Below are 23,681 nucleotides of genomic sequence, written 5' to 3'. Positions count from 1 at the left end.
AATTTCATAAAATATTTATCAGAAATATAAATGCTTTGTTATTTGCTTTCCACAGCTTAATCTGTCTTTTCCTACTCATTTACATAAAATATGTATATTCTGTTAATTTCATATCATAAATTTTGTTTCATGGTGTTTAGAATTTAGCAAAAATTTACCTATTAGGTGTCAGAGATAAGCTGTTGTTTCATTAAATGCTGATCATTTTCAAAAAATATTTCCCAAACAATATATCTTAAAATAAAATTAATGTAGCTTAGTCGTTGACACAATATGATTAGGACTGCTGATCTTTAAGGTGTTGAACAATTCAATAAAACAGGAATATATTAAACTGTCAAAAATGATAGGAATAATAGACAAAATGGTATAAAAGATCTTTTAGTTACTGCATAAATGACAGGAATAAATAAGCACTGGAAGCCTGTATGTGATATCCATAATCATTTGATAATATGGCATTCATACAGATAACTAGTTTTGTATTGGACTGATGATAGTTTCCGTGGGCAAAAGATTGGTGACAATTTTTTACATTATTAATGCTGTATTTGATTTTTTAGGTACCTGAATAACAGTACAACTTTTACAAAAAATTTTTTGCTTATAAAATGGGTTCATTATCTACTCTCCTAGACATTTCATTAATGGTTTTTTATTTAATTTTTACAGTTCACAAGATATACTATACTACAATATTCAACAGATAATACAATTTCTGCTATCACTCGCTTTTTATCCAAAGCGAAACAATTTGGTTCTGTACATCTTTCAAATCTATTCATTTGCAGGATAAAGCTGGTTTTGCAGAGTTTAATAAATGAATGCAAGAAGCTACCTGGGAAGGGCAAAGCATCCAGTTCATTCAAGGATCCTGTAATCTGATACTATTACTGTTCTCCCTTGCAGTCCTAAATAGGTTCCATAATCTTATTTCCTAGCCCCTCATTATGACAGGTTTTGTTTTTAGCACTCTTATTACCGAAATTAATCTGACTTGGACTGTTAGGTTGGCTAAGTTTTCTATTTCCCATTTGTTAAATCACTGTGGGAATGGTATCAGGACAACTATGTCCTGATTTTTAAAGGTCTTTTAAGCCTGTTTTCTGCATCGGCTGGCTTTCCTCTCTCCCACTCACAGCCTCTTCTTTTTTCTCTTGCTTAGTTCCTTTTACACTCAAGCTGTGTAGGGGATTTAAATTCCAACCCGGAACTCGGAATGGCGCGCCTTGAATGACGGGAGTCGTAGTTTTCGTGACTCCTCCTCAATCGCTTTTCACGCCGAGTCCCTTCCAGAGTGAAAAACGACAACTCCCAGAATGCGCCTATGGGGGCGTGTCCACCCCTGTGCGCACGCGCCCTGAGGCCGCAGAATTTGAATCGGCGGCGTTGTTATTGACGCCATATTGGGGCCGGCGGCGGGTGGAATAGTCGTACAGTGGAGGGGGAAGCGGCTGGACGTAACCGCTTGAGCTCCTCCTGCCGCCGCCACTTCGCAATCTCTCCGCATCGACCGCCACTCTCAAGCTTCTGACCTTACTCGGGCGTATTAGTAGCCGCGTTCCAGCCTCATACCTCACGGGGCTGGTATCGACTTCCGAAGGGAACCGGTCTCAGCGCAGGAGCGCCTCAGGCGCGGCGCAAAGCTCGAACGGACGGCGGGGGCGGCCGGAGCCTCTCCCGGGGGAGCTGTGCCTGAGGAGGCGGAAGAGCCCCCCTGACGCGGCTGTCGTGAGCGGCCGCCACCGCCCCTCCCGCTCTCGCTCGGGCCGGCCGGGCCACTGCCCCTGCCGCGGAGGGAGCGGCGGCGGCGGCTCTTATCTCCTCACTGGCGCTCCACCACCCGCCTTGCTGCTCTTGAGCCCGTCGGTTAGGTTCTCCTCGAGTCCCCGCTCTCCCCCACTTCCCTCACCCTCCCCTCCCGTCACCCTTCCCCGACCCCACCCGAGCCCGGTCCTCGGCTGCCCCGGCCATGGCGTGCGGAGCCACTCTGAAAAGGACTCTGGATTTCGACCCGCTGCTGAGCCCGGCGTCCCCGAAGCGGAGGCGATGTGCGCCATTGTCGGCGCCCACCTCGGCTGCTGCTTCTCCGTCGGCGGCGGCGGCCGCCACCGCCGCCTCCTTCTCGGCTGCCGCCGCCTCACCGCAGAAGTATCTCCGAATGGAGCCGTCCCCCTTTGGCGACGTCTCCTCCCGCCTCACCACAGGTGGGACTCGGCCCCGCAGCCGCCGGGGTGGGCTGGAGAACGGGGGTCCTGGGACGCGGAACGCGGCCCCAGGGGTGGGGGTGCCGGACTGGTCCCCCTCCTTAGCAAAGTAGTAGAGCGACCACATTTCTTTTAGTTAGGTCCTCCAGCCTCGGCGACACAATAGAAATGGCCTGATGTCAAGGGGGTGGGGGAGCCGGGAGGTGGGGAGGGTAGGGGCTGCGTCTTGCCGGGTATTGTGGGGAAGAGGAAGATCCTTTTCTTTGGGCTGAATGACTGGAATTGAGTGTTTCCGTAGTCTGGAGAGCCCCAGCGGAAATGATCAGAGAGGGTGATATTCATAAATTTAGGCGAGAGAAGGGTAACATTTCACCCGAATCTCGATGTCTGTCTCCCTGAATCGATTGGTTGCAGCTATTAACTGTGGGACTGGGTGGTTTGAGGCGAGGCGGCAGCCCCTCCTCCAGTTCAGACATGGCTGATTTTAGTACAGAGGGGGTGGGGGGTGGGGTGGATGTCACTGGGGCGAGATCTAGGCCTGTCATTAATCACCCACAAGAACGCCACTTTGGCTGAGTCAAGACCTGTTTCCCTAGCAGGGTCAACAACAAAGAAAATGCTCTTCCCGAGTACTGTAATATGATCATCCTATACGTCTAGACCCTGAGAAACTTGAACTTTTAATGAAAAGCGAATTGTATTGAAAATTGGGCCTGAGTAGTTGCTTTTAGTTGGAGGTGCTCTATTTCTCCTCAACAGAGTATGTTGGGGGAGAACAGCTTAGGCCTTAAGAATAATAAAGAAATCAACCCAAATTCTAAGGGACTTAAGACTGTCTTTGCTTTTCATCTTGAAACATTTCCTGAAAGTGACTATGGGCAAATGCCTTTTGGCTGCTTTGTACTGCATGTGTATGCCCACTTTTTTCTGTACTTTGAAAATCCTTGTGTGCCCCTGGCACAGTCCTAGGATAGGCTTTTGTGGACTGGTAGTGTAAATCTCTTTTGTGTGTATAGCATGCAAAGGTTTCATATTTGAGCCTTTGGTAATATCATCTGCAGACAAAGCCTTTTCATAGTTTAAGTGTTTTGTTATTAACTTAAAAAACTGTGAGCAATATATACCTCTGTATTTAGTAACTTCATTTGGAATTGTTTTGTTCAAGTCAGGTTTTTAAATATCCTTCCTCAGATTTTTAGGGACACCCTCAAATGCCTAGGCTACCATTTCTGCTACTAAGTATTTGACCTCACTTAAGGATATACTGTTTTAGAGTTGTAGCGGGTTTTCAGAGGAATTCTCAGATAATTTTATTTAGTAACTATACCTAAACTTCCTTGTATGTAAAGGCATTCACTGATTTGCTGTTAGGCTTTGCATTAAAAAAGAAACAATCAGTGTTGAGAATGTGCTGGTGATTAACATTATTTTTAGAGTTTGTCTTTTTAGTCAAATGGTATCATTTGAAAATTGAAATGATACCTAGGAATCTGTACTTAACAACAAATAAGGCCACTTAAAAATAGCCCTGGCTAACTAGCCATAAATTTCAGTGGAGCTGGTGAATTAATACAATGTTAGGTTTGAGAGTTAAAGTATATGTCAACGCTGCAATAGTCTTGAGCATATATGGTAAACCAGCCAGGAGCTATAATACTTGTTTTCACTTTAAAGGGAACTTATTCAGAAAGAATTGGGATCCTTTACAAATTTGTCGTTTCATTGATGCATTTGTAGCATTGGTTAATGCAGTTGGCTCCACACTGTCTCAAATTGTAGTTGAATGGACAAAAATTTAGTAAAATGACTGGAGTTACTGAAATTGTTTAAGCCTGATGTTTCACATTCACGTTTTACAAAATATTGCTGTCTTCTCTTCTTCAAGGTGTCTTTGACATCTACTCTGGAAGTTTGATCATATCATGAACTCTTAAAATCACACCCTAATTAATAATTTTGAGTCTGCTAAAAGAGAATTTAGTTTTTTCAGCTGACTTGAATATTAACAGAAAAAGTTGAAAAGCCGTTGAAATTGCTTAAGTTTTGAATTGTAAAATTTATCTTTTTTACTGTAATTTTGAATAATATTCTACATGTAATTTAATTTGGCTTTGTTTTTAGATGGCCAGCTTGGGCAGGCTCCTGTGTGGTTTTGTAGTAATGTTGTCATAATGGGAGCTGCAGTGTTGTGCAGGTATCAAAGACCTTTTCAGTTTTCTTGTCCCCAATCTTGGAAATAATTTTTCCAAGCACTTAATTTTTAGATTTTTGTTTTAACAGTGGTAATTCTCAAACTTTACAAGAGTGAATATCTGTAGATCTTTGGCTGAAATAAGTAGCTAGGGTTGGAAATGGAAGGTAATTTACAAAGCTGAGATCCACTGGGACTCTGTGGAAACTTTGATTTCCTTTCATTTCTGTGAGTTCAAGTATAATTTAAACAATTTAGAACTAGAGTATTGAAGTGAATTTTTTTCAGAGCATGCATATAATTTATTGTTTTATCATCGTTCTTTGCTGGTACTTACATAGTGTGTTTTGACCTGTAGCTGAATCACGTTGTGACTTTACTAGTTTCAGGAACTTGGACTGAACCCCTAGTTTATTTTAGTCATCCCAGGAAGGTGATTCCAAAGTTTGACTTGATGACTATTTAAATAATTTAAATCTGTATTTTTCAAACTGTTGCAGCTTAAAGCCAGGAAAAAGGAAAGGGCTGGCAAAAAAAAAGTTTTATTGGAACACAGCCATGCTCATTCTTTTTTTTTTTTTTTTCCCTTAAAGTATGGTCCATTGCAGGCTACAACTGCAAAGCTAGTATTTGTGACAGAGACTGTATTTTCCCACAGCTCAAGTATTTACTGTCTGATCCTTTACAGAAAAAGTGTGTCCACCCCAGCTCTAGGATGTTAGCAGTAAGGTTTATAAAACCCAGGATATGAAAAAGGAAAAGTGAATGGGGGAGGGTGGGTAGACTGGTTGGGAAAATGAATACTTCTACCAGTAGCTGCATCAGTACTCACCCTGGTAAGTTAGTTGAAAACAGATTCAGAGTGTTCTGTATACTTCTCCATTGGGTTTTGAAACATCTCAGAATATTATCATCTCTTAGCCAAAGATTGTCATAACATTCCCAAGAACAAAATTATTTTAATAAAACTGAGAAGTCAAATAACAAGACACTGTGTCAGTCAAATCAAACACATTATTTTTCATAATTGTGTACCGAATGAGAGGTTTGGTGAAGAGATCCTCTTGTGGATGTCAACGCTTTGGGAGTTTTCTAGGCACTTTTATACACATTGTTTAGGTCTTGTTACCATTGCTCCAGTCTGCCTTAGCAATTGAGTTGGATGAAGAGTTAAATTCCTTTGTAAGAACTCATTGTATTTGCTGGAAACTTGCCATTAAAAATGGAAATTGCAGCTTGTGAATGGGGAAGGGTTTACAGGAACTTAGATTGTTCAGTAGACATTGATGCATGCCTGCAAACGGAGACACCAGCTGGCTTAAATGAAGTATAAACGGTTCTAGGCAAACAAATGAGATGTCTGTTGGAGGAGGCAGCATTTCACTTCAGATGTCATTTATATTGAGCCAGAAGTGTTTTTAATATTTTGTGGTTATTTAGACAGCTGTTAAATTGCTTCTAGTTTCTTAGTGGATTTGGCAAATAGACTGTTTTTAATGGTCTTTGTACTTCAAATTTTAAACCTGATATTTTACTTAGGACCTTATGTAACTGTAGTTATTTCATATTTCTATGGATTATGCATTTAAGAATCGTGTGAGTTTATGACCTTTAAAAGCAGAGCACAGTTGTATTCATTACTGAGCTATTTATTCTGTTTTGAAAGTAGAAAAATAAAGCCTAACTTGAGCACAGAAACACGTAAGGTAAACATGACTAGGTCAGGAAGCGGTTAGCCCTTCTTTAGTTATAGATGCTAATAGTTACCATGGTTGCCACAGAAATAATCTGGGATGTGAAATATTTCTTTAGTTCTTGAATGGCTTTACAGGAAAAAAAAAAATACACTGTGTAAATAGTCAGATCTTTACTAAGTGTTTGATGGACCCAGGAAGACACAATGGTAGAAAATCACTTCTGTTTTAAAAGGTTGTGAATAAAAGATTCAGTGGAAATGCCAGTATTTGCGTATTTTTTCTAATTGAAAACAAACTCTTGATTCTCCCTCCACTTAAAGAATACAGAATGATAATATGGGTTAAGTTTGGACCTCTTGGATAGGTGGTTCATGAAACTAGATAAAAGTATTGGGGTTCTGGTCTTTTTAAATACCTATAACTAATTAACCAGCAAGTTGTGGTTCCCCGCAGTCTTTGCATTAACACTGTGCTAGTATTGTTGACTCACAGATGTTCTCTATGCATATGTGAAACCACAGCGAATTTCTTGCCTTTGAAAAAGTGTGAAGGGTGGAATACTTGTTCAAGCCCATATGAACCAGTGTGGCATCTGCAGATGGTAAAGAAGTCTTTAACAAATGAATGTAGTTCAAGAGATTCATCTTTAATTTTATTGCTCAGCTTACCAGTGTTTCTCAGCTTTCTAAACACATCTGGGAAATGTGATCTACCAATATCAGTCTTGTAGCAAAGACTCTTAACAGGAATTGCCCCCTAAAAAAAAAAAACAGGAATTGCCCCCTGATTTTGAGGGGTTATGGTGGGTTATATGGGACTTGTATAGTTTGAAAGTAACCCCAGAGGTATTCTTATCTGCCATACCTTCCCTCTTAATGTCTTACCACAAAATTTTAAGATATTAAATTTATTTGTTGAATTAATCAAGCCTTGGCATTTCCCAAGGTTCTTAAGAGATGCTGAAGTTAAAAAAAAAAAAAAAAGTAATTTCCTTTCTACCCCTTATTCTGTACCAGTTTTTCTTTTTACATTGTTTTATGACAATATAGCCACAATATGTGACAGCATGTTTTAAAGAAAAGATTGTGACTCAAACAAATGAGTAGTAATAAGAAATGCAGCAGTTAGTTTTAAGACTGAATAATACTTTTTCTGGTATTTATTTTGGGCCTTTTTTTAAGATTTTATTTATTTGACAGAGAACACAGCAAGAGAGGTAACACAAGCAGGGGGAGTGGGAGAAGGAGAAGCATGCTTCCCACAGAGCAGGGAGCCCCATGTGGGGCTCAATCCCAGGACCCTGGGACCATGACCTGAGCCGAAGGCAGACGCTTAACGACTGAGCCACCCAGGCACCCCTATTTGGGGCCTTCTGATTAGAATTTTGCAGTTTGCCAGATTGTGTCATCTTTGTGATGGTAGGGTTTTTTTTGTTGGTAGTGGTTTTTAACCTTCCAGCATTAGAAAGACAGCTCATAATATGCTTGTAGTTTGTCTTGGGGGTTATAACTTACTTTCCTCCTCCCTTTAAAAATCATTAAGTCATTAGTTTTTGTTAAGTGTCATAGGCAGATCATCCTGAAATGAACTAGTGCTTTGCAACATTTTGATTACTAAAATTATCTTTCCATTAATACATCTTTTGGGTTTGACTTAATTTTTAGTTTCTAGGTCTATTCATGTACCTGGTTTTTCTCAACATTATTAAAAATCTAAATATTTACTGTAGAAGTCACTTGTTCACGCTTTTATGAACCTCATTTGAGTTCCAGATACTGGTTAAGCAAAGAGACAGTCTCTCAAGGGATGGATAGAACCACCACTGTGGATACTTTATTAGCTAGCTAAACTTGAATAAAGATACTGTAATCCTTATGTTTTATCAGTATTATCTATTTTAATTCCTTGTGGACATTCATCTACCTAAGTATATCCACCTTTGGCAGCGTAAGTATTGAAATTGATTTACTGATTAAATCACACTATTACTACTTTGAAACCTTAAAGTGATTCTTTTTTTTTTAAGGTGAGAATTGAAGCTTGTTTATTGGCTGTTTCTGAAATTGTCTTAGTATATGATGTATATTCTGACTTTAGTTTAGCATTCATTTTCATTTCCATTAATGTTAGAAACCTCCCTCCAAAAAGCAAACTAAAGGTTGGCGGGGAGGGACCCAGAAGAGTTGATTTTGTTTTGTTTCTTTTAAAAAAAAATAGTACTGTTGAACTGATCTAGCAATTGAAAAATAGGATGTAGAGAGAAGGGGTGCCTGGGTAGCACAGTTGGTTAAGCATCTGACTCTTGGTTTTGTCTCAGGTCCTGATCTCAGGGTCGTGAGATTAAGCCCCGTCCCCACTGCCTGCCTGGCTCAGTGCTTGAGATCCCTCTTCCTCTCCTCCCCTCCCAACCCCCCGCTAAAATAAATAACTAAATCTTTTTTTAAAAAAATGTAGAGTGGAATTTGAAAAATTGCAGAAAGCCAATTTTTCAAACATTATTGTTCCTAAACTTTGCCTTTTAATTTTTCTAGAGAATTGCCTTGTTCCTGTTGCTAAAATACAATTCTCTGAAAGAAAAACTCTTCTAAGTGGTATAATTGGCTAAAAGTACAGGAAGTTTTAGGTTGATGTGACAGAACAGGGGAACCTGATGTTTACTGTAACAACCATCCTTGGTCCAAGGTGAAATGGTACATTATCAGAGGCTGGCACTGTTGTAATCAGTCCTATATGTGTGGCAATGCTGACCTACCAATTTAGAATAATTCTCCCTTTTAAAATATCAGCTAACATTTCTGGTTAGATAAAGATGCCTGTCCTAAGAGGACGCAGTTTAGAGATGTTGAAGTATCCCTTATATAAATACTTGAATGTGACATGAAGACTTTGAAATAATTATTCTCGCCAGTGATCACAGTTTTAGGGCTCTGGGTAGATGAGAATTATGCACTGCCTTGGTTACTGTTATCTTAACAGAGTTTGAAGTTTCAGGGTATGAAGTATCAATAATACATAGTAGTAATTGACATCCTGGTTTTTAAAAATTAGCTTTCCTCCTTGTGGTTTATTGTAATTTAGGTACTTGTGGAATACCAGCTAGGTACTGTAGTAATATAATACTGGGGAGGGCAGTAGATGCTGAGCTTAAGTCCTGATGTCAGGCTTGGCTCTGCTTTGTTCCAGCTGCATGACCTTTCAGAAGACATTGAAGCAAAGCCACATTTTCTTCATCTATAAAATAATGCACATGATGATAGTAATATCTGCCTCTTAGGATGGTTGTGAGGATTAAGAGCATTTCCTGTCCCTAAGTGCTAGAGAGTCACAGTGGGGCAGCCTCAAATGGGACTTTTTATACTGTCCAGCAGTCCTGCCATTTCAGCGAATAACCATGCCTTCTACTTCACAGATAAAATAAGAGCCATCTAATGGCAGCTTCTTCATTTTTCCCAGTACCAACACCACCAATATTTGTGCCTATTCTGTTTTCCTTTTAATATTACTGAGGAAGTTTAAATGAGATAATTAAAGCACTTTACACAGTGAGAGAAGAATTCCCCTTCTCCGAGGGAACCTTACCCTCTTGATTATTTTTCTCTTTCAACTGGACCTTTGCTTTTGGCTTTAAATATTGTCAAGACTTCCATTGTAAAATAACAAAACATCCTCGTTTTTCTCCAGCAGTCATCCAGATTCTTCCACTTGAAAAACAAATTCAGAGAGTTTTCAAATAGCTCTTGTCAAGTCACCAGTGATTTCTGTGGCTTATAATCAATCCTCATTTTGTTTGACCTTACAGCATTTATACTGTTCTCCCACTCACTTCTTTTTGAAATAACTTTTTTCCTTCTGTGACAACACTTTTCTTCCACTTCTGGTTGCTGTTTTCATCTGGCCATTAAACTTAGGAGTTCCTTAGGTTCTAGATTCGGCTGCAGTCCTCTAGCTTAATAGCTCCATAAGCAATCACATGCATGCTCCTGACTTTATTTTTCACTTACAGATGAAGCTCTAATTTATTTATTTAGTTCAGATCACTCCTCTCAATTCTGGTCATGGTGAGTTTGGACCTTTTATTGTTATATCTTCCCAGAAGCCATTCCTCCCCCAGAAATCAGGATTTTTGTGAAATGTGAATTTTAAATATTCACAGCTAATTTACAAAATATATGGGATAAACAAAAGATGTCTGTGGACTTCCAAACACTGCCTTCTGGTATGAAAGATAGTCTAAATTGCTTTTTTAAAGCAGATGTAATAGAAAAGTAAATGCATTTGTTCACGGTCAGTCACATAACATGAATTTCATATTTTAAGGAAGATGTTTTAGGAAAAATGAATCAATATGTTTCCTGTAATGAATAAGTTTAATTTGATTTACAATCAAGTTTAAATTGATTTATAGAATATTTTCCTGCTAGAGAGGGGCATGTCTAATTTTGAACTACAAAAGCCATGCAGGTTCGGATGGCAAATATTTTTGTAGTTGAAATAGTCTGTTACTGCTTTTTTTCTCCCCTCTATTTCCCAGAATGTCCAATAATAAATAAACCAACCACTTCACTTTTTAATTGCCACAGTAGGGGAGTTATTATTTTAAGGAGGGGATAGAAATATAAATGCCCATAGTTCCCAGGCAAGTAATATAAATGAGTGAAGTGAACTACATGGGAATTAGTGAATTCCAGCCTTGCTGCTGATCTGCAGCATCACCTGGAAACACAGTAGAAGTGCAGAATTCCAGGCTCCATCCCTCACAGTCTACATTTTAACAAAATCCCTGGATGGTGTTGGATGCATTAAAGTGTTAGAAGCATTTGAGAATTTCTGCCTGAAAGGTAGCAGCCACTCTTCAGCTGAATTTTGTACATAGTCCGGTTTTCCTCTCTTAACCGTAGCCAGAAATCTGACTTTTAATTAAAATCATGAACTTTTTAAATGTTGGCATAAATTCACACTTCTTTTTAAGAAGAAGCTTTTCAGGCCAGATATGTCTTTGAGCTCAGTTTATCCTGTGTATCATCAGTTTGCAACTCTGGTTTCCAGGTAAGTTATAGCTTACCCTGTGTGTGTGTGTGTGTGTGTGTGTGTGTGTGTGTGTTGCTTTACTTGTAGGACATGGGTTTGTTCTTCAACTTGATCATGATGCCTAGAGTCCTCAAGGAGTCAGTTCTCTGTCCTTCTGGACCTTACCTTGTTTTCATGGCCATGGTTAACTGTAATAGAAGCTGGACTTTTTGCCATGGCATTAGATGTTTTCTGTAGCATGTATATTTTGGGTTTTGGATTTTGGATGGTTCAATATCCCCTTTCTCTTCCCTGTTTACTGCTTTTTTGGTTTTCCTAGATTGTAAGCTATTTGAGAGAAGATACAGATAGTAAAGAGCTAAACATCAAAAGCAACAAAGCTAACATATCCCTTTAGAATCTGGTGTAATATAAAATATAGAGGTATGAAACAATAATTATTGGATAGCAGGGAGGAACCTCCTGCTGAATGAGCGTTGTTGGACTCCTTGCATCAGTGACTCCCATTGTGCAGTTAATTTGTAAAATTTATACTTACACCTGCAGGGTTTTAACAGATTGAGTCATTTGTTTCAAATAAGTAATCGTTGGCTATTATAGTACCAGTGAAATAATAGAATTTGATTGTGATTATGATTTTTCTTCCTCTTATAGGATATAAGTGAATGCCTCTTTACAGTAAAATATTATATATTGTAAACTTATAATCTAAGCCAGTTGCTTTTGAAGCATTGTAGATAATACCCTAATGTTTACAGCTGTATTATGCTTATTAGGATTCACGTTAATCCAAATAGAAGTTAAAACTCTTAGATACAATTTGACCGTCTTGTGTTAAAATTTGGTTCCAGGTCTCTTTGACGTAGTAGTAATTTTAAAGTGAATTAAAAATGTCATCAACTCATTCTTTTTAGTTAGAAAGTTCTTGGCTGAGTAAGAACATTGTCCTTAAGATTTCTTCAAGGAGAACATAAGAACTGTTAGTTTCTGGACAGATGTCCTGGGAAAATAATTTATTTACAGATAGGCCTCCATAGCAACTGTTAATGGTGTATGTTTTAATTTATAAAGTAGACATGGCAATGTCTAGTACGTAGTTCAGAAATCTGGATTTTGGTTTGTTACTTTATTTGGGGCAGTTCCTTATTTTTAGGTCTTAATGGCTTACTGCAGGTTTTCTGTACTTAATTGTGTACAGGTAGGTTTTACATTTCATATGTGTTCCTGCCTAAAACTGACAAACTTTGAAGATTTATTTTATTAATTATTTTTAAAGATTTTATTTATTTGTCAGAGAGAGGACAAGCAAGGGGAGTGGCAGGCAGAGGGAGAGGGAGAGGCAGGCTCCCTGCTGAGCAAGGAGCCTGATGCAGGAACTTGATCCCAGGACCCTAGGATCATGATCTGAGCCAAAGGCAGACACTTAACCGACTGAGCCATCCAGGCGTCCCCATTTTATTTTTAATCCCTTTGTTTGAATTACCTGTTTAGATGAACTTTCACTTTATTTTTTCAAAGATACTCCATAGAGAAATTGGCATGTAAGGGTACAAAAATGTCTAATTTTTGTCTAATGACTAATTATGTCAGTAGGAAAATGGCAAGTCTGTGCAGGTCTGGAGCAAAAGTTTGGCTTCACATGTCACAGATTTTTAGACATCTCATTGACTCTCTCTAGAAAGACATTTGTAGTTGCTTTTAATTCCGTATTCCTCCCTTTGTTCAGTTCCATCTTTTTGCTGTTTCTCTTCCCTATGTCAACTGTTATTTCTTAATCCCATCAACTGCTTTCTTTTTGTATTGACCTTATCGTGCCCAGGCTTTCTTAAGTAATCAGTGGCAACTAAGAAGAGTAAAACAGTTTGGGAGCTTAATGTTGCCACAAGCCAGGCTTTTTCTTTTCACATTTATGTAGATTTTTTTGCTCAGTTTATTTTTTTAAATATTCCAAAGGAATAAGTGCTGACTCACTGATAATCTCTCACCTGTTAAGGAGGTGGAATTTTGTTGGCAATCTTTATTTGGCAATGAAAATGCCATTAGTCACAGAATTTCCTGATACTGACTTTCACGTAGACCTAGTACAGTGGAAGAAAGTCTTAGTATTTTATGGTAAAAGGAGGATATAGTTTTTAGGATTTTGAAAAGGGATATAACAACCATTTGTGGTGTAGTTTGTTAGGACGATAACTGTATTTTGCTGTAAGTGATTTGTTGCGAATTCAATCTATACACATAAGCCAAATACGAAGGCTGCATGGGGGGTAGGAGGGATGGGGTGGCTGGGTGATAGACATTGGGGAGGCTGTGTGCTATGGAGGGCGCTGTGAATTGTGTAAGACTGTTGAATCACAGATCTGTACCTCTGAAACAAATAATACATTATATGTTTAAAAAAAAAAGGGAAGAATGAAGGGGGAGAAATCGGAGGGGGAGACGAACCATGAAAGACTATGGACTCTGAAAAACAAACTGAGGGTTCTAGAGGGGAGGGGGATGGGGGGATGGGTTAGCCTGGTGATGGGTATTAAAGAGGGCACATTCTGCAGGGAGCACTGGGTGTCACACGCAAACAATGAATCATGGAACACTACATCAAAAACTAATGATGTAATATATGGTGATTAACATAACATAATAATAAAAAAAATAAACTGGAATGTGCTACTGATATATATGTGAAGCTTCATTTGACTTTTTCTTTAATGGAGCATAAATTGTGTTGGCAACACAGTGTCAGATACTACATATACTTGGGATAGAGTGTCACTTGCCAGTTTGATTATAGATGGCTAGATTTAAGTAGTTCAAGACTAAGTAGACATAAGAACTTTATTGATGAACAGAAGACCTTCATGCAGCTGGCATAAGAAGTGACTTCAGTCAGCCAGGTATCTAGGTTGGTTTAGAATGTTAAGTTGTGGAAAATTGAATCTGGGGAAATTTCTTGAGTTAACCTCTCCAAACTGAGATAAATGAATTTGAGGCTTGCAGTTAGCTGAGATCTTGGTCAAGTTAAATTGGATTATTCACTGAATAACACTGTTGATTACACGTTACCAATATTAGAGCATTCATGTGCAGAGTGAGGCTTACATGACATAGTTGCATCATATTAGATGTAAAAAAGCATTGCAGGCAATAGCATTCAAAATTATTCAGTTCTTTGGGGCCCCTGGGTGGCTTAGTCGGTTAAATCCTACTCTTGATCTTGGCTCAGGTCATGATCTCAGGGTCTTGGGATGGAGCTCCACAGTGCTTGAGGATTCTCTCCCCACCCCTCTCCTGCTTGTGCATATGTGTATACGTGTGTTCTCTAAATCTTTTTAAAAATTCTTCAGCTCTTTAATTGACAATATCAAGTTGGCAAAGATGTAGGGCAGCTGGAACTCTCTCATATATTGCTGGTAGGAATGTAAAATGGTACAATTACTCTGGAAGATGGTTTGGCAGTTTAAAGTAAAGCATGCACTTACCACATAATCAGGCCATCCAGTTTCCCTTCTAAGTATTTATCCAAGAGAAATGAAATTTATCCACCTTTAGACTTGTACTTGAATATTCATAGTAGCCTTATTCATAATAGCCCCAAATTGGAAGCAATCCAAATGTCCATTAAAAGATAAGGTGTGTGTGTGTGTGGACACACACACAATGGAGTACTAATTTAATAAAGAAAGGACTTACTGATTCATGCAACATCATGTATGAATCTCAAAAGCATTTTGCTGAGTGAGAGAACCAGACAAACAAATCTATACTTTTTATGATTCCATTTATATGAAATTTTCAAAGGCAAAAAAATTTTTTTGCGTAGTGAAAGATGAATATTGCAGTGGTAATGAAGGTGAGGGTGGTGAATAGGGGCATGAGGGAACTTTTTGGGGTGATAAAGTTCTTTATTATGATTGTGATGGTTTTAAGACCTGTATGTATGCATTTGTGAGAAGCTCTCAAATTGTACATTTAAATTGGTGAGTTTATTTTGTAAATTATACCTTAAAAATTCCTTAGCTTGTTAGGTCATCTCTTTAAGTATTAGATGGTATGGAAATTTTAAAGTTTTACTACATCTTAATCCTAGGCTAGATCTTGTTTGAGACTATCAAATGAACAAATTGAGTTTGTTACAGCTATTATTTTGGTACATCATAGTTGCACTTTGATTTTTGTGAATAAAAGGAAGACTAACATAATCTTGAACAGTTGTGGTAGTCAAAGAGTAAGTCTCACAAGAGATGTTAAGGTCAAGTTACTCTGAGTCTAGTACGTTTGAAGTCTTGTGAATAAACTTTAGGATGTTTTATGTACATAACCCTTTTTATCAGAATGGTGGTGGCTTTGATCGGAAAGTGATAAATAAGTGAAGCTTGCTGTCAGAGACCAAAACATCATTACTTTTAAAACCTTTTAGAACATTGCTACTAAAGAGTTATTAAAAAATAAGGATATCTGGGGTGCCTGGGTGGCTCAGATGGTTAAGCGTCTGCCTTCGGCTCAGGTCATGATCTCAGGGTCCTGGGATAGAGTCCCGCATCAGTCTCCCTTCTCCTTGGGAGCCTGCTTCTCCCTCTGCCTCTCTCTCTGTCTCTCATGAATAAATAAATAAAATCTTTAAAAAAAAAAAAAATAAGGATATCTGTATTTGTCCTGTTATAGGAAGTTGCAGTAGTTTGGTTTGTTTTTTGTTTTTTTTTTAGATTTTATTTATTTGAGAGAGCACAAGAAGGGGGAGGGTCAGAGGGAGAAGCAGACTCCCTGCTAAGCAGGGAGCCCGATGTGGGACTCGATGGAGGCAGTCGCTTAACCAACTGAGCCACCCAGGCGCCCAAATTGCAGTAGTTTTGTTGGACCCCTTATGAATCTTAAGAAACCCATTTTTACCAAGGTGCTTAATGGACAGCCATTTTACTTCACATTGGTAACTTCATTTTTAAATTACAGACTATTTCAAATAAATGGAAAAGGACTGAAAATGACCCTTTTAATATAAACAAATGTTAAGATTCTGAAAAATGTTACAGATAAAGTATCCCTTATACAACTGTCCAGTGTGATTCTTGGTACTTAAGCTGCAGATTCTTGTATATATAACAGGTTTATTTACCCACAAAATTTACATAAATGGAATCTTCTTCACTGGATGTATCTTTTTGCATCTTGTTTCCTTTTTTCCCCCTCAGTTAAAATAATGAAATTGGCAGAATCTAGAATGTTTAAGGGACTGATTGATGTCCCCTTAGTCTTATCTTTCAAAATCCCTAAAAGTTCTTCTTACTAGAGAAAACAGTATGATGTGAGAAAAGATATAGTATTAAGTATATATCTAAGAAAACCACCAGTATTTTTTTTAAAAAAGGATTAGTCTCATGTAAATTTTTAGCCTTCAGCCGAGGTTTTCATTTTTAAATTAACACATCATTGTAGAATTGATTGCTAAAATTAGACTCCGTTATATTTATAAATCGTTTTATTGCCTGATAATTACCACCTTAATTTTTTGTTTAATTTGCTTTGGATTGGGATTAATAAATTTAGGATGTAGTTTCACATGGATAATCTTATCTAGGAGCTAAGGTGGTGGTGAGAAAGTCTGTTTCAAGGGAAGTGGAAACCTCAAGGAGGGATTTTCTAGAGAGCCTAAATGGTAACTATTTTGAATTAGAAAATGAGCCATACTTGCCTAAAGGATATGCTTGATAGGATTTTACCTGTTTGGATGGTTGTGGTTGAAGATAATGGCCCTGTGGTATAGTGGTTCTTATTGAGTACCCGTTATGTACCAATCACTTTACACGGGTTTTTACCCCGAAGATTCAGAACAACACTTTTTGCTGTTAATACTGTAATAGTCACCGGTTCTGTTGAGTTTAATATTAATGGCCATGACCAATTTCATATGTGATAATTTTTTAGTTCCCATCCACTCTGTCATTTTGTTGACCTACTTACTGTCAGTTCTCACTGGTTTGTGCTTGTATATACATAATGCTCCCCACTTCTAATTATTTATGGTCTTTGAGAAGACTGTTTAACAGTTGTGTGTGATGAATAAGTAAGTGGCCTTTGAATTTGGGATTTTTAAGAATCTGAGTGAACTAAAGTGAACTAGAAGTTCACAAGATTCCTTTATCTTTACATTGAACGAAAAACTTAAGTTTATCTTTTGTTAATCAGTGCTAAGAAAGAATGGTGTTATAGAATAGCTGAATCCCGGGTGGTGTGTATGTGCTAGTTCCTAATGAGTGCTCCCATTAATGTTGAAACAAATTCCTCGAGAACATCAGTTTTCTGGATATTATTTGAAGAGGATATTTTCAGTGGATTGATTGTACTAAGTAATTGTTGGAAACCCAACCTTTTTTTAAACTTCATAGTTTTCATCTTGCCAAAAATTTTTTTTCTAGAACAAATTCTGTACAACATAAAACAAGAGTATAAACGCATGCAGAAGAGAAGACATTTAGAAACTAGTTTCCAACAGACAGATCCATGTTGTACTTCTGAGGCACAACCACATGCATTTCTCCTCAGTGGACCAGCTTCACCAGGTAATAATAAATTTAATAAGTGAAAGGAAATATTTAATATGGGAAAAGGTGATCAGAGTTGTTTTTAATCACTCAAGCTTCTGTTTTTTCCCCTTGGTTTTTAAAATATTTATACAAATAATTCATGATCTCTTAGAATATGGCACAGAGTAAGTACTTGCTACCTGGATTCTCACTACTCAGAGATGACCACCTGGATATAATATCCCTCAAGTGGACTTCCCCATAAGTGATATGATTTGTAGCCTTCATTAAGAAAAAAATATTAACAATATACCATGTATATTTCTCTGTTAAGTATAGATGTACCTTGCCATGGTTGAATACTATGCTATTTTGCGGACTTCCCATAATTATTTAACCATTAATGAAGATAATCAGACTGAATTTCTGGTATTAAAAGCATTTCCTTGTACATTACCCTCACACACTTGTCCTATTAGGATAGATTCTCAAAGGTGAAAAGTGGCTCTTATCTTTAGTAAAGTTCTCAGCAAAATAGTTCTCTTGTGACCAAAGTTGCCTGCCCCTTTCCCTTCCCTCCCAGCAGGGATAAGAAAACCTGGCAGAATAGAAAAATACTCAGGGGCTGCTGGCTGGCTCAGTAGAGACAGCATTCACCTCTTGATCTCAGGGTTGTGAGCTCGAACTCCACGTTGGGGGTAGAGTTTACTTTAAAAAAAAAAAAATCAAAATCTATAAAATAGACAAAATCCTGCCAGTTGGGGGTGGGGGCAGGTGAGTAAGCGGGTGAAACATTAGGGGAGATGAGGGTAGAGACTAGACTTAAATCAGCAGGAAACTAAGTTCATCATTATTCTTTTAGTCAGTTTACTTAGATCAACTAACTGGCAGCCTCAACTAACAAAGCTAGGAATTTGAAAGTAAAGATAGCCTTCATTGTTGTAGTTAAAGGTGGTATACTTTATCTTGTGATAGACACAGCTCTAACAAGCACAACTAACTGGTCCCTGCCATGCAGGTTTCAAAAAGCAAGTGAATAGAGGAATTGGGGGTACCAGGGACAGATACACAGAGTAGGACTATTGATAGTAAATCTGTGTATTTGAGTATGTATAAAAATATTTGCAGCAGTGTTAAAATAGATACATGATGTCATAATCCTGAGTTCTCAAAAGATTAATTTCAGATGTTCTTTTCAATAAATGAAGAATGATGTTTTTGGAAAATCAAAGTTCCTTAAGAGGAATGCATTCTGAAGAAATCTTTTATATCAAGTATCACTAGCTGATGATAAGTGGCTGTTCGACTAATAATCTTTAAGGACTTGGAACCATAAAATGTAATGTTGAATATTAGCAATATATTCTCCGTATTTATTTTTACCAAGCCATCTCCTGGCTGTTATCATTAATTAAAAAAACAAAAACTTTGTATCTTGTGCTTTTCTCCAGTCACCTTTAGACTTTTTACCTTATAATCTGATCGCATACATCTTGCTGTTTTTCTAGAGTTGTAAGCTGCTGATAGGATTAAACCTGTTTTAAGACTACTGATAGAAAATGCTTTTATATGAACACTGAAAAAGATCCAAATGAAACATCTTCAGTTAGAAGATACTTTTTATGATGGCTCTAAATCATGTGCTTTTTCTGTTCATGTTATACATAGGGACTTCCTCTGCAACATCCTCACCATTAAAAAAAGAACAGCCCTTATTCACTCTACGGCAGGTTGGGATGATCTGTGAACGTTTGTTGAAAGAACGTGAAGAGAAAGTTCGAGAAGAGTATGAAGAAATACTGAACACAAAACTTGCAGGTATGAGATGAGCTTATTTTAAAGTCTCCCAGAAACTCACTGTAAGAAATGATTATTTCCCACGTGTTCTTAATGTCAATTAAATTACCCTTTCTATCCACTGGTTACAGTATGTTTTCTAAGAACCAGTTGAATTTCAGTTTAAGAAAGGAAATGAACCTTCTTGTAGCTCATGGCCCTCCTTAGTGACCTCAAGAAATTGTATTAGTTAACCAACAGTATTAACGTGAACTAGATTTTTCCTTTGATATTCCTGTGCTAAAAATTTGACTTTGGCTACTCAATTTGGTTTTGGATTTTTGGACTACATCTTTCATGATAACTTTCCCATCAGTCTAGACACATTTATTGTGTATGGTCAGTTAATTAGGATTTTTTTTCCCCCTGATTTTTAAGCCAGACACTACTGGGTATTGTTAAGTATAAGCTTTTTTATTCTAAAGTTGTTAAATGAAGGTGCTAATATAGGCAAGAGAATTTGCTTAGTATGTAACATCTTTTTCTGTGACATCTCATTAGGTTACATGTGGATGCTTTTCGACATACTTTGTTGTTTTCCTGTTTCCTCTCATTGCAGTAAACTGCCTTTCATAGATCACTTACAGTAAACTTTCAGAGTAGAAAGATACTTTTTTATTTCAAACCCTTTACTTTTAATAGGTTAAGAAATAAGCTCCCAGCCTATACATGAGGTCATGTGATTTGGACTAAAATGTAGGTTTCCTGACCAAGTTCTGCTCTTTCATTTGATAACACCACTATTATTACTATTACTACTGAGGTTATGTGTCTGATTCAAAGGGCCAACTTACAATTGTTTCACTGTACATTCCTAGATCTTTCAGTTTATCTGGCTCTATATTAGAGAGTATGTTTTGCCAATCATGTAATTGATATGTACCTTTATTTATAGAACAATATGATGCATTTGTGAAGTTTACGCATGATCAAATAATGCGACGATATGGAGAACAGCCTGCTAGCTGTAAGTATTTCATCTTTAAACTGAATGCAAACCATCTTTTAAAGAGAAGACATTTATTATAATTATCTACATACTCAAGAGAATTTAACAGAAAATCATGGAGAAAAAGGCTGGAGGAAACAGGCAGTAAAATTTTAGTAAGGTTTACTTTTGGTTACTTAAATACCTAAGGGTAGTGTTGGGGATGAAGATCTGGTATGTCTTTGAATTTTGACCTGGACTTTGCACTAATTTTCCTTTTCCTCCCCCTTTAGATGTTTCATGAATCACGTTTTCTGCATTTGTGGGCTGCCTTGTTCCTTGTTGAGTTGTTACAAGAGGTCCTAATTATGACATGCAGCAATGCCAATACCCCCCTGTGAATACAGGTTATTTCAAGCTTTCGTCAGTGGCAACCACTCTTAGGCAGCAACTGGTTTTGGAAATTTCCCTGATGTCAGTACCATCTGGATGTGGACCTTTGCTACCTGTATTAATGCCAGTGGCCTCATTTGCTGTATCATTACAATTTGGCTTCTTATATTAATATGTTTGAAAAGGATTAAAGCTGGTATTCTAAGAACATGCCCTTCACTGGTTGTGTAAATAAAACTGTAGAATTGACACTTCAGATGAAATTAGTGTGATTTTAATTGTGCACTACAACCAAGCTGTAACCAGTTATTAATAATTTAGAATGTAATCCCAGGACATTATTAAGCAAATAGCCTACAGTGCTTCCTGTGAAATAGTGAAGGAGGGAGGGCATTTCTGTATTCCAGGACTTCTTGGGGTTTCAGAAAGGGTTTCTAGGATTTTTTTTTTTCTTAAGTTTTTTTTGGGGGGGGGTAGTTTTTATTTATTCTATCAGTCTTTTTAACAAATGTTTATTGCTGCATTTTTTTCCCAGTGTGTGTTTTACTGCCCTTGTAGTACTGGAATATAGTTGGAAGAATAAAACATTTACTTCTAATCTGCTTTACTGTACAGATGGGTAGTATTTGAATAAAGCCAGTGTTTTAAATGTAAGCATTTTCCAGGAATCAATGAAGTTAATTTTCCAGTAAGATTTAAAAATCTTTAATATACCAAATAATCTAAGATATGAGTGCTCTTTTCAAAAACTGAGTTCTGATTCCAAATTGCTTTTAACTGACTGCATGATAGAATGTTACATAAGAGATCAGTTTTAACAGCTATAGAATTTTTACCTCCAAGACAGCAGTATAATCCAAGTTTTTTTTGTCAAGGATGATAGATGAAAGCATGATTCAGCACTGCATTTAATTCCCTTTGTTACAATGAAGTGAGCAAAAAATGCTTCAGTCATTTCTTTTGTTGAATTCTTTTAGCGTATTTCTACTAATTAAACCAATCATAAATGTACTGGGGCATATATATTTATAATTGACCTAATTAGTGGAAGAAACAAAGGATTTTTTTGCCTTTTTAATTTTGGTGATTATACCTCACCTTTAAACAAGGCCAGGGCTTGAGGGCTTTCACAAGATCCTCAGATAATTCATATGCCCATTAAGTGCTTGAGAAAGATTGGTATAGTGCAGGTAGCCATAAATAAGGTAGATAATTCTACCTAGTTTTAATGGACTAATAGAAATTAACCTCAGCACTACTGACAGTTTGGGCCAGATCACTGTTGTGGGAGTCCTACTGTGCATTATAGGATGTTTAGCAGCATCTCTGCCCTCTACCACTAGATGCCAGTAGCCCCCCCCAACCTATGACAACCAAAAATGTACTTCCAGATATATTGTCAATGTCGAGGGCTGAGGAAGGAAACAGTCCCCAGCTAAGAACCACTGGTATATTGGGATTTGTAGGAGAATGCAGGCAGTAAGTTGGAATATGGAGGAGTGGGAGTAAAGTGAATAGAAATACATTTTATCCCTTCTTAAACCCCAGTAAGGGCAAATGATCAACACTCTTAAGTAAGCATGTGTGAGTTTCCACATAGATTGAAATTTATAAAAGAGCTGGTTTTTAAACTTGGAGGGCAAGATATACTAAAAGGAAAATCAGTACTGGCAATCTCAATGGAGCCACAAGTAATACAGTTGTTTTAATTCTAGATTCAAGTTGGATCAAGAATAAAATTTCCTCCACAGCCAAATTTCTGCTTATTACCTTACCAAAAAGTCCTAGCTTACTTATAGCTACTTACCAATTTTCAGTAATTGTGTGAGGCAATGCCAGAAAATAAAAAATACAGGCAACTTCTTGGATTTAGTTGTAATTAGATGGACCCAGTAGTTGAATATTCTAGTCCAAAAACCAACCGTAGTTGATCTCGATAAGAAAGATCATATTAGCTACCTAGGGATTCTGAATTCCCAGAGATCCCTGAAATTGCTTTTTAACAAATTGCTGTAACAAATTCTAGTTACAGAATTACATGTGCTAGCAGTCATTCTTTTAGTAAAAGGCAATACCGGTATGGTGCTATACTTAGGTTGCTATAGTGTTCGGTAAATCCCTGATTATATCACCAGGTATAATTCTTTGTATTTTTGAGCAAAAATAGGCATAGGCAATCTGAGAAGAATAGATATTGGAGATTTAGAATATCAAAGTTATCTTTGGCCTATGGCAAAAACTTCTCTCTAAAGAAAATGGTAAACAAATGAGACATTAATTGCATCAGCAATACTAACTGGAGAGCTTTTAGGAAAGATTCCCAGGTTCCAACCCCTTAGACTGCTTTAGAAGGTTGTGGGGAGGGGAGGACTGTTGGAATCTGTTTAGGTGATCCAAGCAGCCAAGGTTGGAAGTAATTGTCTTTGTCTTATTTGGGTTTTCTTTAATCCCTTACTTCAAAATTATACAGTAACTGGTGTTAATAAGCAAATATTCTGCTAAAGCACCTAATAGCCTGTCTCTTGTCTATTCCTAGACATGGCTCTGCAATTCTCTGCTCCTACACTTGCCCTAGGTAAGGAGCCCGTCTCTTTCAAAGACAGCGTTTCTCTATACTGCATCCATTTTCTACTAGATCATTCCCCAAAGCACAGTAAACATGCCATTAAAAAATCTCTTGAGGGGTCCCTGGGGGTACAGTTGGTTAAGTGTCTTCGTTTCTTCAGCTCAGGTCATGATCTTGGGGTCTTGAGATTAAGCCCCGAGTCAGGCTCTGAGCTCAGCGAGGAGTCTACTAGAGTTTCTCTCTCTGCCCCACCCTGTGCTCGTTTGCTCTAAAGTCTGTCTTAAAAAAAAAAAACTTGATCCTGTGATCCCTCTTCTAGT

The 23,681-nt window shown here is 37.6% G+C and overlaps 1 protein-coding gene across 1 annotated transcript; it reads left to right on the top strand.

The window, feature by feature from the left end:
* The first annotated feature begins 1,392 nt into the window (after positions 1-1,392).
* AKIRIN2 (akirin 2) lies at positions 1,393-21,051 on the top strand. The gene is made up of 5 exons (XM_034991336.1): positions 1,393-2,207; positions 17,531-17,674; positions 19,307-19,456; positions 20,370-20,441; positions 20,696-21,051. The coding sequence occupies exons 1-5, from the start codon at positions 1,973-1,975 to the stop codon at positions 20,704-20,706; spliced, it is 612 nt and encodes a 203-aa protein (XP_034847227.1). The 5' UTR covers positions 1,393-1,972; the 3' UTR covers positions 20,707-21,051.
* The last annotated feature ends 2,630 nt before the right edge of the window (positions 21,052-23,681 follow it).

Source organism: Mirounga leonina, unplaced genomic scaffold (genome assembly GCF_011800145.1).
Source record: "Mirounga leonina isolate KUSES-001 unplaced genomic scaffold, KU_Mleo_1.0 Mir_53, whole genome shotgun sequence".
Lineage (NCBI taxonomy): Eukaryota > Metazoa > Chordata > Mammalia > Carnivora > Phocidae > Mirounga > Mirounga leonina.
Note: the sequence above shows the minus strand (reverse complement) of the source record. Positions and strands in the feature narration are given on the sequence as shown.